Here is a 17,053-nt window from a genome sequence, read left to right as displayed (position 1 = left end):
CTGCCCCGGGTTATTTGTGTATTTATTTGTTTATTTTTAGCTCCCACAAATAGGTGAGAACATGTGATATTTCTCTTTCTGTGCCTGACTTGTTTCACTTCATATAATTCTCTCTAGGTCCATCCATCAAGTTTTTTTATTCATTATTTCTTCAATTATTTTTTCTATTACCTCTCTCCTTTGAGAACTCAGATTATCCATATATTAGGTATTAGGCCCCTTGATGATATCCCATAGCTCAGTGATGTTCTTTTTTTTTTTTTTAGTTCTTTTTTCTCTGTGTGTTTCTTTTGGATAGTTTCTATTGCTGTGTCTTCAAATTTACTAGTCTTTTCTTCTGCGGTGCCTAATTTGTTTTGAATTTTGTCCAGTGTATTTTTCATCTCACATACTATAGGTTTCATAGCTAGATGTTAGATTTGGGCTGTTTTTTATATCTTTCATGTCTCCTTAACTTTGTGAACATATGAATACAGTTTTAATAATTGATTAAAAACTCTTTAATTCTTCTGCTTCTAACACGTGTGTCAGTTATGGGTCAGTTTTGGTTGATTGATTAGTCTCTTATTATGGGTTATGTTTTCCTGCCTCTTCACATGCCTACTAATCTTTGATTGGGTGCCAGACATTGTGAATTTTGCCTTGTTTCATGCTGTATATGTGTAAAGCTTCTCGAGCTTTGTTCTGATATTCCGTATATTAATTTGAAAACTGATCCTTTTCGGTCTTGCTTCTATGATTTGTTAAGCAGGTCTGGAGCAGTATTCAGTCTAGTACTAATTGTTCCCCATTGCTGAGGCAAAGCTTTCCTGAGTACTCTACCTAGAGCTTGTGAATTATGAGTTTTTCCAACCTGGCTTGTGGGAACAGGCAGTGATCCAGCCAGCATGTGAGCACTGTGCACTGTTTCCTCTAATCTTTTTAGATAGCTCTTTCCCTAGCCTTGTATAGTTTCTTCACACATGCGCACTGATATACCTAATACTACAGGGTGACCCTCTACAGACCTCTGGAGTTCTCTATCTCAGCAGCTCTCTCCTCTCTGATACTCTGTCCTATGAACTCTAGCCACTTTGGTATCTCCACTCTCAGCTATGTTTTCCTCAACTCAGAGAGTCTGCTGGGCTCTACCTTACTTCCCCCTCTGTGCTGTGGCCTAGAAGAGCTCAAAATACTAAGATGGGCTACTGATAGGGTTCATTATGTTTGTTTCCCATCTCTCTGAGATCACTGGCCTTTGTTGCCAGTGACTTGAAAACCATTGTTTCACCTGGTTTGCTTTTTGTTGTTTCAGGTGGGAGAATAAATCCGGTCCCTGTTTCTCTCATATATAGTTAGCACTAATTTTAAAGCTTCATTGGTGTTGACCAACTAGGTTAATCTAATGACTAAAGGCATTTTGTCTCATTTAGATTTGCTTTTCAACCTTTTCTCCTCACCTGGGAAAGCTATAGTCGAATATGGCAAAGTGCTAAGGTGATGGGACTCTCCCCCCATGTGTATGGGAGGACCCCAAAAGCAAGGAGTGACCCAGCAGATGAGTTCAGTGTTATTTTATGTAGTCTTGGAACTCTTCCTGTGCCACTTCTACAGATCCAGCTAATTTGCAGAAGTTGTGTAACAGCATAGCCTTTCCTTGGGCTGTATTCAAATTCATGCAGTCCCAGTCCTGCTGTAGCTCACCAAGAGAGTACTTGTGCTTTGAAAAGCTCCTTCAGAGTTAATTTCTGGTGAAACAGCCAAAGAACATCATGGCTTTAAGGCATGTACTTTTGATTTAACAGGAAAATAAATGACATTATACAGTGTCTTCTAATTATAGTTTGAAAGGGTCCATTTACATATTTTCTCATAAACTTTCTTATGCAACTTCCATATGGCTTTTCCATAGTGCTTGAACCACACAAACATAAAATATGTTCAGAGCTAGAAATTTTTTTTTCCCCATATGGCTTCAACAGCTGATAAAGTAGATCTGCTTTAATTTTGAAACAGTTTTACAGATTTTTGGCCACTAGGTGGTGGTATTGGTAATCCATTGACAAATGGACTTTACCTACTTCATACATTCCCGTATTACTTGAAGCTTTTACAGGTATGTAAACAATTTTTAAAAAATAAGAACAAACTAGAAAAATTTGAAATAAGAAAAATAAGCAAAATAAAGTTTAGCATTGTTGGTTATAGAGTAGTTATGAAGATAGACACTATTCAAGTGCTGTAAATTCACTTTTTAATTGGAAAGCCCTGGCAAATATAATCTTGATAACTTATTCTATGTTACCCACTTGTATGTGTGACATTTAGAACTGAAATTTTTAAAGAAGTCACTGGAGTACTATAGGATATTTTAAGTAACAGTTATATGTTATCTAGTATTTGGTACTGTTACTTTGATTTGTTATTTTAGGTTCCATGAAAGATGCTAAGGCTTACAAATATAAAATTTTCGTAAATTTCAAGTCCACCAATAGAAATATAGAAATGTGGGAGAAAATAGAAATTTGAACAATACAGTACTTTGTTATGACACTTTAAGGATTTAGAGTTATTTCTTGGTTTGAGTATCAAAAATATTTTGTGTATAACTTGGTTTGCTTGTAAGATTAATACATTTGCTATGTACTAAAACTTAGCTAGATAGAATCCTCAAGGAATGAGTCATTTAGAAGAGCTAATTTTCTCAAATAACTGAGGATTTTCTCTTTAGACTCCAGTTTTTTCTAAATTCCAGTGGAAGTATTCCGAAAATAAGTTACATACTTCCTTGTCTTCCTCATTTGAGCCAGTAGAAAAGAGTTTGCCTTTTCTTCTTGATGAGTCAAGGTTCTTTGTGAGTAGGGATTATCCTCCTGTGTATGGCAGTGCCTTCAAAGCCTGCCATGGTGTGGAGTATTTTTTAACCTTGTGTTGCGTGGCCCCAGACAGCTGTGCCTTTGAGTTCTTGTGAGTGCTTTTTATGGATTTTTATTGTTGTTGTTCTCCTCTTGTTGTCACATTTTTTTTTTTTTTTACCAGTGGCATGCCTGTGGCTAGCAATTTCTCTCATGCTTCTTTTTTGATTTTTATTAAATAATGATAGTTATCTTGGTTATGTGTGAAAGAAAAATATAGTTCATTCATCTTTTCTGAGTGATGTGTATGGGCCTTAGTATGTGAATTTTGTAATTTTTGGATTAATAAGAGCCTTATTAAATATCTGGTTCTAGAATGTGTATCAAAATACTTAGATATTTGGAGGTGGTGTGTAGAATCTGAAAAACTGAGTGAAAGTGTTGACTTTTCTCTTTGGCCCCTTCTCTGGCCTTCTTTGCTATGGAGTGGTAAAAGTAGATGACACTAGTAACCTATTTGAGGCAGGTATTGACAGTACTCCACCACTCCTTGCTATTTACTTTCCTTTTTACCTTTCTCTACCCCACTTTCTCGTTTTTGGACTTTGTTTGCATCACTTATTACTCTTCCTTTGTACTCTCCTTTATAGCTTTTGGTACTGTTGTGGACTTTAAGCCTTGCTAGCAGCATAAAATCTTAAAATGCTTGTGACACTTTTGAAAGGTTTAACATTAGTTACATGTTAAAAATAATTCCCAGTACTTGTGTAGTTTTTTGTTTGTTTTTCTTTTGTTTTTTTATCCCCAGTTATTTTCATAAGATTTACAGTGCTATTTCTTGTGGCATTTGACCAGTTCTAACTTTGGCAATTATGTTTAGCTGTTACATTTTCTCCTCCCTCTTCACCTCCCCCTCCCTACCCTCATTTCCTTTGGATTTTTCACTTCCTTTCTTTGTTTACTGCACTCATGCTCATAGTTGCCTACATTCATGTGGAATAAATGATTCATGTCCATAATTCTTGGCTCCTAGGAGATAAAAATTTTATGCAGTAATGTTATTGATTATATTTCATTGGTTCTCTATAATGTGCTCTTGCAGCACCTCTAGGCACATTGCTCTTAGATGAGGTACATATTTGATACTTTCTGAGACTCTTAATTTATAAATTGAATATTAGTCTATATCATAAGGCAAGTTGTTAAATGAATATTTTGTATCATAGCCAGAATTCAGGAAGGGTCATATTTGGGAGGCCCCTGGTAATATGCAGAGACATCTTGCATTCCACTAAGTTTGGCAGAGGTGTGTATATATGAACTAATTGTACCAATTTCAAGGCCAAAATTTTGCATTAAACACATACGATTCTGCCTTTCTAGTGTAAATTTTCTTAGCAACCTCCATTTCCAGCCTATAATATGTACACTGACTATAATCTTTTGCTTACATCCAGAGTCAAAATGAAAGAAGCATAACCTTGAAGTTGCTCGGTTATTTCATTCCTACTAAACAGCTTTGTGGTTCACTAATGGAAATAGTCTCAGACTTTTGATCGGAAGGGCTGCAGTTGGGCGCCTCAGTAATGAACGGATTTGCTGCTGCTCAGAATATTCCTTCAGGCAAAGCAAGTGTACTACCCGTGCAGTGTGCAGTGCATTGTGCCATCAGTTTAATGACAGAGTCTTTCCAAAAATCATTTCTGCCTTTTTGCTGTTTATTTCCTTAGTCCTTGTCTGTCAACTTTATTTTTTCTCCTTTTTGGTGGTTCATTACAATTGAGGTCTCATTCTAAGATAACTGAACTTCATATCAATTACTTTGTATTCCCCTAGCAATGTGGGCAACATCATTATTCATTAGCCTTGGGTAAGTGTGTGTCTGTCTCTGTGTTAGATCACCATCAATATGTTAAGAGAAGTGGGAAAAGGAAGTAGCACTAAAGAGAGAACCTGAAAACCTAGGTTCCATTCCTGTCTCAGCCACTGACTGTGAGACTTTTGACAAGTCACTAAATCTCTCTGGGCCTCAAATTTTTATCTTTGTAATGAAGAGGTTGGGATAACTAATGTCTAATCTGTTCCTCATTTAAAGTTCTTTGCACTACTTACTGTGCATGGTAAAACACTCAACTGATCTTTCAATAGTCTTATATTTGGGGGATTAGGGAGAAATTCGATGTGGCATTCTCTTAGTACCATTTTAATAGTATATAGTGTATGTTCTTGGAATTGTTTTATATGCAAATATACTGAAAAGAGTGGTTTTTCTTTTTCTTCTAGGATAATGGCTTTGTGAATATTCATACCCCAGTAATCACATCGAATGACTGTGAGGGGGCTGGAGAACTTTTTCAAGTAGAAGTAAGTTGTGCTTTGCACGTTGGGGGATATATTGCTATTTGGTATTTTCATCTGAGGGTTGCTTTAAATTTAATAAGAGTTGTGTGAACAGAAGACTATAGCCAGCACTTGAAATTATCAATAGTGATCCTAAAAAACATATATGGAGGGGGCTGGCCAGTTAGCTCAGTTGGTTAGAGTGTGTTGCTGATAACACCAAGGTCCAGGGGTTTGGTCTCTATACCATCCAGCCACCAAAAATAGACACACACACACACACACACACACAGAAAAATCAAACTACTATTTCCTATCCCACCAACTGTATTACTTATACTGTGACTGAAAGGAGTGAATTTTTAATTTAGTACTCCATTTGTTTTTTCTTAAGTTACTGTGAATAGGTGAACTAGAGAAATTTGAAGGGGTTAATAAGGATTTTTAAGCTATCTTTTGTGCAAATTCAACCCCCAGTTAATATTTTTGGGCGTAAGTCATATTTTAAAAGATAGGTAAAATAGAAAAGTATACATGTGAATATAATTTTTTATTTTTCAGTTTTTAAAAAATACATTTTTTTCATAAGAAGTTATGTTCTATACATCTCATGAAGGCTCTTTAGTTTAATTCTTTGTCTAGCAATCATTTTTTGAGCTCCGAGTATGTATAAGTCATTGTCAACCTGCACTATTGCAGATAAGAAAAAAGTTACTAGTTGTCCTTATAAACAGTTGAAAGCCTTTCATTTACCAGAATTTGACAGCTGTTTAAAATCATTGGCTAGTAGTATAATAATGGAGAGAGAGAACTGTACATTGATGTGATGCTTTTTGTATTTATTTTATTTTTTTACTGGTTTCTTTATCCTTCAGAAATCAAGGTTCTTGTTTATATATTTGGTTGATTCTATCAAATGACAGGACATGTATATAACTACTTTCTCTGGTTCAGTACTTTCTGACTGGATAACTATGCTTCTTCCTCTTTAACAATATTCACTGGGAAAAGTTGTCCTGATATGTTGAAGTCATTATTCAGAATAATAATCAAGTGCTATCTTTCTTCATACGTGATTTGAAGAAATCTTGATGATAATTAGCCTTTCTTAGAAAGCAGAATTAAAATGCCTTGTTGAACATTTAGAATGGGAGTGTTAGCTTTTGTATATATGAGTTCAAAAAAGGCAGCAACTGACAAAATAACGATATATAAGTTCTAAAAAACATTCTCTCTAGGCGTTTATTTTCTCTTGTACCTTAATATAGGTACAAGTTCTAAAAAACATTCTCTCTAGGTGTTTATTTTCTCTTGTACCTGAAAAAGAATTATCCACTGTAAACACATTTCATAATCTCTTAATCTGAATCAATGAATATTAAAAAATGAATGGCAGGGAAGGAAAAGAGTTTTTACAGATAAAAAGGGAATTATTTAAGAAACCCAAATGAAACAAGTAGAAAGCTGTTGGGAAAATAGAGTAGTTTGGTCAGGGCCCTCACCTCGGGTCCAGGTGGGTGTGGTTTTAGCACATCCTTTGTAAGCAAACTGTGTGTGTGTGTGTGTGTGCACGCATGTGGCGAGTTAGTGTGCATGCGTGCCAATGTATCTTTAGTTTTGTTGCTAGTCTTGTGTTCTTCAGAGAGAGGAGTTTTAGTGAAGGAGGCGGGCAGGTGTCTGCCTCGGGCATCTGCCCTACATGGCGATGCTTTTCAACCTATGGCTCCAGGGACCTTTTGGCCAGTTACCTAACTCATAGACCTGCGTGTAAGGGGTCTGGTGACCCAGCCTGGCGTGTATGGGGTCTGGTAACCCAGCCTAGCGTATGAAGGGTTTGCGACCCAGTCAGTGAATGGGCTTGAGGGGTCTGGGAGCTCCAGACCCAGCCCTAGTGCAACAAATCAGCCCAGTCAGCAGGATAAAAGAGCCCAACAACTAGCATGGTCATGTAGCCAGACAATTGCTGTCACGAACAGGATTAAGAGCGCTACAATTGGCGATGTTGACAGGATTTCAGACATTAGCCGTGGCTCCACAGAAAGTCTTTAACAAACTTAAATAATGATAGATTTGGAGATAACTGCTTTTCTACCAGGGAAATCCCATAAGCGGTTCTGAATGATTACAATATTTGTATTTTGGCCTCTAAACAACCCAAGGCACATTACCAGATAAGTATGAATAAATAGGAAGAGGAAGAAATATATTTCTGAAGTTAAACAAATGAGAAATGTTCAGTATTCTTATTATGTCAGGGCCAGGGAGAAGAATTTTATGGAGTAGAACTAGACTTGTCTATGCCAGGTATCAGAAAGAAATGCTCATGAATTCATTGATCCTAGGCTCCTGTGGGAGAAGGAGGGTCTAGATCAGGTTTTATCAATTGTGATTTTTGTGCTGTGTAGGACCTGCTCTCTTTGTTGTTTTCAGATATTCAGCTACTAAGATTTGTCTACTGCCTTTGCCAACCCTCTATCCTTTGAAAGCAGTGCTCCTTATTCCTAGTTGATGTCCTCTGTACTTCCAAGATTCATAATGTTAATTTCGTCCTGGATGCCTGTAGAGGCACAGAGAGTTGAATCTTGGCACCCACTTTTAGGAAGAGGTGGACTTTCATATTTAAATTCTCACTTCTCTTAACTTTTTTTCTGTGACAGCTGTGAAATGTCAATAAGTATTTAAAGGTTAGGATGCCTAATGCACACTCAAGTTTGAGATCAGCAGTAAGAGGTCACCTTGAAAAAAGCACAGTAAAACATGCACTTCTAATAGTCTGTTGAGAAGTTAATGCACGCCCTATCATTTCAGTTTTCCTTTCCCTCATCTCCATTTCCTGATTTAAGACTTTGGATATTTGCTAAGGTTTGGGGACTACTGAATACATAGTACGAAGTTGCATTCAAGGCATTGGTTTGTTATTCAGTAGACATTTGGTACCACCTGTGTTGAAGATTCTGTGCTAAATGTTGTAAGGGATATAAAGATGTAGTTGAGATTCTGGCCTGTAAAGTTGGTGAGTTGGCAGGAGTTAATAAAGGAAGGAGCATGTTTTTTATTCACTCTTGAGGTTACTTACCCTATGAAATGCCTTGTTGTACACTTTTTCCTGTTTGGCTTAAGGCCCCAACTGAATTTCCAAAATTATGTTTGGTCCTTACAATTTTGGAATAACTAGTTTGTCTCTGAGAAGATAAAAGAGATTAAGGCAGGAATTAGAGGTTGTAGCTGTTGAAAGACAAAATTACAACAAATTTTGATTAAAAATCTTAATTGGCTTTTATGGGTGATTCTAGAATTGGGAAACAGCCCATTTTGTAAAACAGAATGAGTGTTCCTGTAAGCCAACTGGAATAAGTTGGTTTTATAAACAGAAAAGGGCTGAGAAAAACAGAAACAGAAAATAAAAAGTGGATTGGTCACTTCAAAGTTATTTTTCTTATAAAGGTTAAAGCAGAGGGTATTTCCTTATCATGTTGGCCAAAACTAGCCTGTTTAGAGATTTGGCTATTATTTCTCTCCTGATTTCTAGGAGAGTCAGATAAAGATCTTAGTTTCGGTTTGGTGGTTTGGAACTTCAGCATTCCACTTTAGTTTGGTCTGTTGAGCCTGGTACAGGAGCTCAGTCCAAACCAATGGCCTCCTATAAATTTTATTTAGCATGGCAAATACTAGAAGTTGGCTAGATTGTTAACTCAGTTCGATAGAGCGTGGTGCTGATAACACCCGTAACACCCAGCTGCACACACACACACACACACACACACACACACACACACACACACACACACACACACACACACACACACACACACACACACACACACACACACACACACACACACACACACACACACACACACACACACACACACACACACACACACACACACCAATACCAGAAGTTGATGGGAATAAGGAGGAACTTCTTTATATATACATTTGAGGTTACAGTGTTACCAATTATGGATGGTATGATATGAATCTAGAGGAAAATTAGGTCAGTGACGATTGGCTTGGTCAGAAAAATTTTTTAAATGATTAAGTGACTTGATGGTATTTTAGGGAGGGTACAGTGTGAGAAAAATCAGAGAATTGAAATGTGAGCTGTGGACTTTTGTTAGACTCTGGATGGACAGATTAGAAGGTTCATAATGGTGAATCACAGAAAATAAAGTATGATAGCTTTAGGAACGAGGAGTGGAGCAGGGTTTTTTTTAAAACAATTTTATTGAGATATTTCACATATCATAAAATTTACCCACTTAAGGTATACAATTCTGTGGTTTGCAGAGTTGTGCTACTAATCACCATAATCTAATTTGAGGGCATTTTCATCAGCCCCAAAATAAACCCTCTGCTCATTAGCAGCCCTTTCCCATTTCCACCCCAGCTCTAGATAACCACTAATCTACTTTCTACAGATTTGCCTCTTCTGGACCATTTCATATAAATAGAATCATACAACAAATGGTCTTTTGTGTCTGGCTTCTTTATTTAGCATAATAAAATTTCTGAGGTTCATCCATATTGTAGCGTGTGTCAGTACTTCATTCCTTTTTATATACAACTAGTATTCTATTCTGTAATGTTCATGCCAATATGAACAATTGTGAAAAGTTTTTGTCTGGATAGAGATATGTGATTTCATTTCTCTTGGGTGGAATTTCTGGGTCATATGGTAACTCTGTTCAACAGTTTGGAAAATAGCTTGGCAGTTTTTTAAAGTAGCTGCACCATTTTACATTCCCTTCAACAGTGAATGAGGTTTCCAGTTCTATTGCATCCTTACCTACACTTGTTATTTTTCATTTCTTTGATTTTAGCCATCTTAATGATGAATGTGAAGTGCTATTTCATTTTGGTTTTGATTTGCCTTTCCCTAATGACTATCAAAAGACAAAATTACAACAAATTTAGTTTAAAGATCTTAATTGGCTTTATTTGCATTTCTAGAGTCCAGCACACTTCATTCTATAAAGCAGAATGAGCATTCCAAAGAGCTGAGCAAAGGAGGTTCATTTTATAAACAGAAAAGGGCTGAAGAAAGCAGATACAGAGAACAAAAAGTGAATTGGTCATTTTAAAGTTACTTTCCTCGTAAGGCTGGAACAGGGAAACAAAACAATAGAAAAATAACTAGTTAACTTCAGGTTACTTTTTGTTGTAAAGATTAAAGGCAGAGGGAACTTTATTATCATGCTGATTGAAACCGGCTTATTTGGGAAATTTGGCTGTTATCTATCTCCTGCTTTCCCAAGGCCAGGTAACAACTCAGTTTCTGTTGGGTAAGGTTTGATAATGTGGAACTTTAGTATGAATGATTCCATTTTGGTTTTTAATCTGGTCTGTTGGGGCCTAGTGCAGGAGCTTAGTCCAGTGCCCTCCTATAATTTTATTTAGCATCTTTTCATGTACTTACTTAGTATTCGCATATCTTCTTTGGAATTTAATTGGGTTGTCTGTCTTTTGTTGTTGATTGAGTTGTAGTAGTTCTTCTATATATATTCTAGATACAAGTCTATCTCTCCCAACCCACAGCAGTGTGAAGCCTCTGATGTTGCCCCTCAAGGGGCACAGCCTTGAGTACACCCACAGTCACCCAGGGGTGGCACTGGTTTTGGTAGGGCTTTTGAGCATCTCTTCCCATGATCTTACCCAGCTCTTTAGCTCTACTGATGGCAGGCTGATTGCTCTATTATTTTCTACAATATCCTGGGGCTTAAATTGCTTCACAAACTGAACCAATCAAATTCAGTCTCCTTTATGGGGCTGGTTCCCAAGGTCAGTGTTTGAGATTTGTTTTTACCCCCAAATGGGCTCTTCCCAGCCATCTCATCCAGTTTCTTTCCAGCAGACTAGCAGATCTACAGTTTAGCCTTTATCTCCAATGATTCTGTCAATCTCCAATTGCCTTTCACCACACCCACCAGTTTTCTAGGGCACCCTTCAGTTTAAACTTTTTCACACTCTGTTGCAAATGAGGTCTGTTCCTTTGGAGAGAGATTTGGAGCTCTGTTTTATGGTCTGCTTCTCCACCCAGGCAAAATCTTGGAGCCAGGGCTCTAGTACTGGGGGCAGCGACAAGTTCTCTCTAAGTGACATTCTGATTTAGGAGCTGAGTGTTCAATGGAGGTGGTGGCAACAGCCCCAGTTCGCGCTGGCTTACGTCTCCCAGCATGGAACCTATAACCCGTAAGCTGGGGCAAGAGCAGTCAGGGCCCTCATATTCTCAGCAGTGCCATGCCCAATGTGGAGCCTCTATCCCCTGAATGAACGGGGCCAAAGAAGGGAGTCTGTCTCAGCCAGGCTTGTCTAGAACTTAGCCTCAAGCAACAAGTAGCTGGGGGCAACATAAGAAATGCTGGCATACTGCTCCTCTTGCCAGAGCCCTGTCATCTTGGTTGTTTCAGTCTGGAGTTTCTGTGCTATTGGGGGAAGGGAGGGACTGGGCTCTGGTTCATACACCAGAAACTCTCCTTGTTCCTACCATTTTGGTGGATTTTCTTGAATAGATGTTTATTCATTTGCTGTATATCCTTAGGACTGAAAGAAAGTGAGCTAAGATGCCGGGTACCGATCAAACTTTATTAAAAGAAAAGAATCTGCCAGGTTGTGCTCAAAGTGATGGGCAGCCTAGGGCTGCCCTTAAAATGGGGGACAGCACAAGATGTGGAGTGGTAGAGCTTATATAGGGTGCCAAGGGTTGGCTGATACCATCAAGGAGGGGCATTATGCTAATGTGGAAACTATGCAAACAGGGTGGAGAACTGTGCCCTTGCAGAAGCAAAAGAGTTTCTGTTTAAGTTACGAGGCTTCTTGTAAAGGGAAGCAGGGAGGGATTTGGTGCTGGAGTGGAAGACAAGGCCGGTGGCTATTTTGTGCTTATTGTGTGCACGGTGGCACCAGTCATGTCCAAAATCCATCAAGGACCATTTCCAGAGACTGTACATGGTTGTTGTTTTTTTTTTTCTTCCATTGTCTCTTTTTTTAAATGGTTGGGGTTTCCTTCCTTCCTCTTTTCTTCTTTCCTTTTTTTTTTTTTTGTAGTACCTTTCACTAGTTTTGCTGAGGAATGTGTCTAAGAAGCTTCCACACTGTCATACAAGAAGTGAGGGAGAAAGTAGCCACTTTAACTCACATCCTTTCCTTCCTTCCTTTTTTTTTACCAAACACAAAGGGAGGAATATTTAGGCCTTATGGCCAGCATCAGCACAGTCATGTTAATCCGAATTCCATCCTCTTCTCCCTTGCACCTCCCTATCTCATGTTAATGAACTTTCCACCCCATACCCCCTTGCTTTTCAAGAAAATCCAGAATTTGTGCAAAACAGATTCTTATACAGAAATGACCACCCAACACCCTTCCTGTAAGTCAAACCTTATAAAACCTTTTGAGTCTGTATGGGAGCAGGAGCTGATCTTATTCTGTCTCTCCTCCATGTTGATGGAATAAAGTCATTTGGCTGAATTGGCACCTGGCTCAGGTCTCTCTTCTCCATCTCACCAAACCTAACAATTCTTAATTTTCTCACTTATGAAATGTAAATAACACTATGCTTAGGTTCTAAGGATTCAATAAAATTACATACATGGAAGGTTCAAATCACTAATCAAAAGCAAGGAAAACTTATTATGTTGGATGGAACAGGCCAGTGTTAGCGCTAGCATTTCTCTTTTCCAAACACTTGTACATTCTAGAAATGGTAATAAGAAGTTATCAGACCTTAGGAATTTGGGTGCTTATAAATTTTTATGGATAAGTTATTTATGGCACATGTCATTTGGTTCTGTTTAATGTTTTCACTTTTTAATTACTCTTACCTATTTTCTTTTAAACTCTTTAGATGGTATTTGGGCTAACCTGGGTCAAACCTCTTCTCAAAACAACTTTTTTACAGCTAACATAATACTTCCCTTCCTCCAACTCCTGTTGTACTTGTATTCCATTGCTTTACCCTGTTTTAACATTCAGAAGTTTTGTAGCACTATGGCTAATGTCAGAATCCTGCTCACAGTGCCAGTTGTCTAGCTATTAATCCTGTTTGTGATGCCAGTTGTCTAGCTACACAACCACGCTAGTTGTCAGGTTCTTTTACCTGCCAGTAATCCTGCCCTGACTGTGCCAATTGTTGCACTAGGGCTGGGTCTGGAGCTCCCAGACCCCTCAAGCCCAGTCTTGGGTCACAAACCCTTCATCTGCCAAGCTGGGTCAATGCCAGCCGAGGCAGATGCCAGCCAGACCCAGTCCCCCCACACACACACTAACTCCACCCACACACACACACACACACACACACACACAATTTGCTTACAATGGATGTACTGAACCACACCCGGCCCAAAGCGAGGGCCCTGACCAAGCTATTCTATTTTCCCAACAACTCTCATGAGTGAGCCCCTCCGTAAAGCAAAGCATCTTTGCCATTTAATTTCGACTGTTCTTCCCACATAACCTTTTACATTCCTGGGGGAAGGAGGATAACATTTACTGATAGCCTACTGTTGACAAGCACTATGCAGTGCTGTTCTTTTTGCGCATGTGTAAATAGTGTGTTAGTAATACTTAATTCATTTTTATTAAATATTGTATAGCTGTCAAATAATAGGAATTATCTAGACAGTGTAAGGCATCCACCTATACATGTTACTAAACTTAAGAACTAGAATATTGGGGCCGGCCCGGTGGCGCACTGGATAAGTGCGCCGCTTGGGAAGCGCGGCGGCGCTCCCGCCCGAGGGTTCGGGTCCCACATGCAGACCGGTTCCCGCTCACTGGCTGAGCGAGGCGCGGGAGCAACGCCGAGGGTTGCAGTCCCGACTGAATAAACCATTTCTCTTGGTATCATCTTCATAATGATAAAATACTATTTGCTACATCTACTTCAAAAGATTTCTGGATAGTCCAAGAAGATAATACATATGAAAACATGTCATAAATTATGAAGCAAATCTAAGGCACCATGTCTATCAGCTACAAGAGCTAAAGCAGGGGCCAGCCCGGTGGCGCACTGCTATAGTGCGCCGCTTGGGAAGCGCGGAAGCGCTCCCACCGAGGGTTCGGATCCCACATACAGACCGGTTCCCGCTCACTGGCTGAGCGAGGTGCGGGAGCAACACCAAGGGTTGCGATCCCGTTGCCGGTCCCGGTCCGGTACGGGGGCGCCACTGAGGGTTGTGATCTGTTGCCGGACATGGAAAAAGACAAAAAGGAAAAAAAAAAAAAAGATTTGGTGATTTTTTAATTACTTAAATTTTAACATCTTTCCTGCTTGTACACATTCACTTTTTTTTTTTTTTAGATAATTTATTATACGTATATGTGGGGTACAACATTGATATTCAATAATTGTGTATGACATGTGATGGTTAGATCAGGATAGTTAGCTTATTCATCATTACGGTATGCAATCATTCTTTGTGTCTGTTAACCAATTCCTCATTAGCCCCCCTTATTATTACCTTTGATCTTCCACTTTGTGCCTTCCCCATTCCATCTCCTTCCTTTCTACCACTGTCCTGAATTTTGTGTTTATTATTCCATGATTTTTTTTAAAAAAAATTTTGTCATATAAATGCACCCCTAGGCAGAATACAAGGGGTCTTCAAAAAGTTCATAGAAAGTGCACATTCTGAAAAAACTATGCATGAATTTCAAAACTTTTTTGCACCAAAATAAACTCATATTAACTTGTTATAACATGTCTGAACAGAATCTAGTTTGAGGCACTAAGAAGCATAAGACATCAGTTTGAAAAAGTCCCTATCAGAGCAACGTGAATTCTGCCAAAATTGAAGGAAAAATGTACACCAAATTGATGGTGAAGCTTAGGTGGAAGAATGGAGAAATTATTGGTGCTTTATGAAAAGTTTATTGGGCCAGTGCCCCAGATAAATCAGCAGTTTGCAAATTGATAACTCATTTTAAGAAGAGGCAAAATGATGTTGAAGATGAAGCTCACAGCAGCTGACCATCCACATCTATTTGTGAGGAAAAAATTAACCTTGTTCGTGCCCTAATTGAAGAGGTCCAACAATTAACAGTAGAAACAATAGCCATCACCGTACACACCTCGATTGGTTCAGCTTACACACTTCTGACTAAAAAATTAATGTTGAGCAAATTTTCTGCTCTATGGGTGCCAAAACTGTTGGCCCAGATCAGCTGCAGAGAAGAGCAAAACTTTCAATGGAAATTTTAAACATGTAGGATCAAGATCCTGAGACATTCTTTGAAGAATTGTAACAGGAGGTGAAGCGTGGCTTTACCAGTACAATCCTGAAGACAAAGTGCAATCAAAGGCATGGCTACCAAGAGGTAGAAGCAGTCCTGTCAAGGCAAAAGTGGACCAGTCAAGAGCAAAGGTCATGGCAACAGTTTTTTGGAATGCTCAAGGCATTTTGTTTGTTGTCTTTCTGGAGGGTCAAAGAATGGTAACATCTGCTTATTATGAGTGTTCACAGAAAGCAAAAGCATTAGCCGAAAAATGCCTGGGAAAGCTCCATCAGAGAGGCTTCCACAACAACAATGCTCCTCCTCATTCCATTCATCAAACAAGGGCAATTTTGTGAGATTTCAATGGGAAATCATTGGCTCTTTTTGACTTTTTGTTTCCTGAAAAATAATTTGTTTCCTGGATAACACTAATTCTTTATTGACTGTGTTACTGCAGATGTATTCTCCCAGTTTGTGGCTTGCCTTTTTCTTTATATTATTTTTTTGATGAACAGAGCTCTTTATTTATTTATTTATTTATTTTAAATAGATGACTGGTAAGGGGATCTTAACCCTTGACTTGGTGTTGTTAGCACCACGCTCTCCCAAGTGAGCTAACTGGCCGTCGCCGTCCCTATATAGGGATCTGAACCCTTGGCCTTGGTGTTATCAGCACCACACTCTCCCAAGTGAGCCACAGGCCGGCCCAGAGCTCTTGGTTTTAATGTAGTGAAGTTTTAGTCTTTTCCTTTATGGTTTTACCGTGGATTGGTTGAATTGGTCCCCAAAATTCATAATTAGAAACTTAATTTCCACCGTAAATGTTGAGGGTAGGAAATCCAATTATGATAATTGAAAAGTGGGGCCTTGAAGAGGTGATTAGATTGTTGGACCATGCCATAATGAATAGATTAATAATGGTGGTAAGGGGCATGTTTCTGAAGGCTTTAAAAGAAGAGCACATGAGGGTTAGTATCTCTCTGCTCTGCCATTTTCTGCCATGTGAAGCCCCTTGGTCGTTGTTGTCACCACCAAGACCCTCACCAGATGTGTTCCCTGGACTTTGGACTTCCCAGCCTCCAAAGCTGTAAGCAATAAATTTTGTTTTCCTTATAAATCATCCAGTTCCAGGTGTTTTGTTATAAGCAAAAGAAACAGACTAATACAGATTTGTACTTTTGTATTTTGTTTAAGGAATTCTTCCTATATTATCGCCTAAAAAGTTTATAGTTTGTGAATTGCACATCAGATCTTTTCATCTGCCTTGAGTTGAATTTTGGATATAATGTGAAGTAAAAGTCCAATTTTTTTTTTTTTTCAAAATGGATAACTAATTATTTTGGTACCATTTAATGAATAGTCCACTTCCCTCCTGTGATTGAAATTGCCAGCTCTATCATAAGTCAGATTTCTATATATGTGTATGTCTATTTCTTTGTACTCTTTCCTATTCCTTTATCAGAATATCCCTGTTGGGCCAGCCCGGTGGCGCACTGGATAGTGTGCCACTTGGGAAGCGCGGCGGCGCTCCCGCCCGAGGGTTCGGATCCCACATACAGACCGGTTCCCGCTCACTGGCTGAGCGAGGCGCGGGAGCAACACCGAGGGTTGCAATCCCGTTGCCGGTTGCCGGTCCCCGGTCCGGTACGGGGGCAACACTGAGGGT

General features: G+C 38.9%; 1 protein-coding gene across 4 annotated transcripts in view; it reads left to right on the top strand.

Moving 5' to 3' along the window:
• NARS2 (asparaginyl-tRNA synthetase 2, mitochondrial (putative)) overlaps positions 1–17,053 on the top strand; it is a 140,246-nt gene that overhangs the window by 14,901 nt on the left and 108,292 nt on the right. For all 4 annotated transcript variants that reach the window (XM_008566129.1, XM_008566118.1, XM_008566123.1 and 1 more), the window contains one exon: positions 5,118–5,198. In XM_008566129.1, coding sequence (XP_008564351.1) covers positions 5,118–5,198 — 81 coding nt within the window. The remainder of the gene's footprint in view (positions 1–5,117; positions 5,199–17,053) is intronic.

The sequence above is a fragment of the Galeopterus variegatus genome, unplaced genomic scaffold (assembly GCF_000696425.1).
Source record: "Galeopterus variegatus unplaced genomic scaffold, G_variegatus-3.0.2 Scaffold15, whole genome shotgun sequence".
Lineage (NCBI taxonomy): Eukaryota > Metazoa > Chordata > Mammalia > Dermoptera > Cynocephalidae > Galeopterus > Galeopterus variegatus.
Note: the sequence above shows the minus strand (reverse complement) of the source record. Positions and strands in the feature narration are given on the sequence as shown.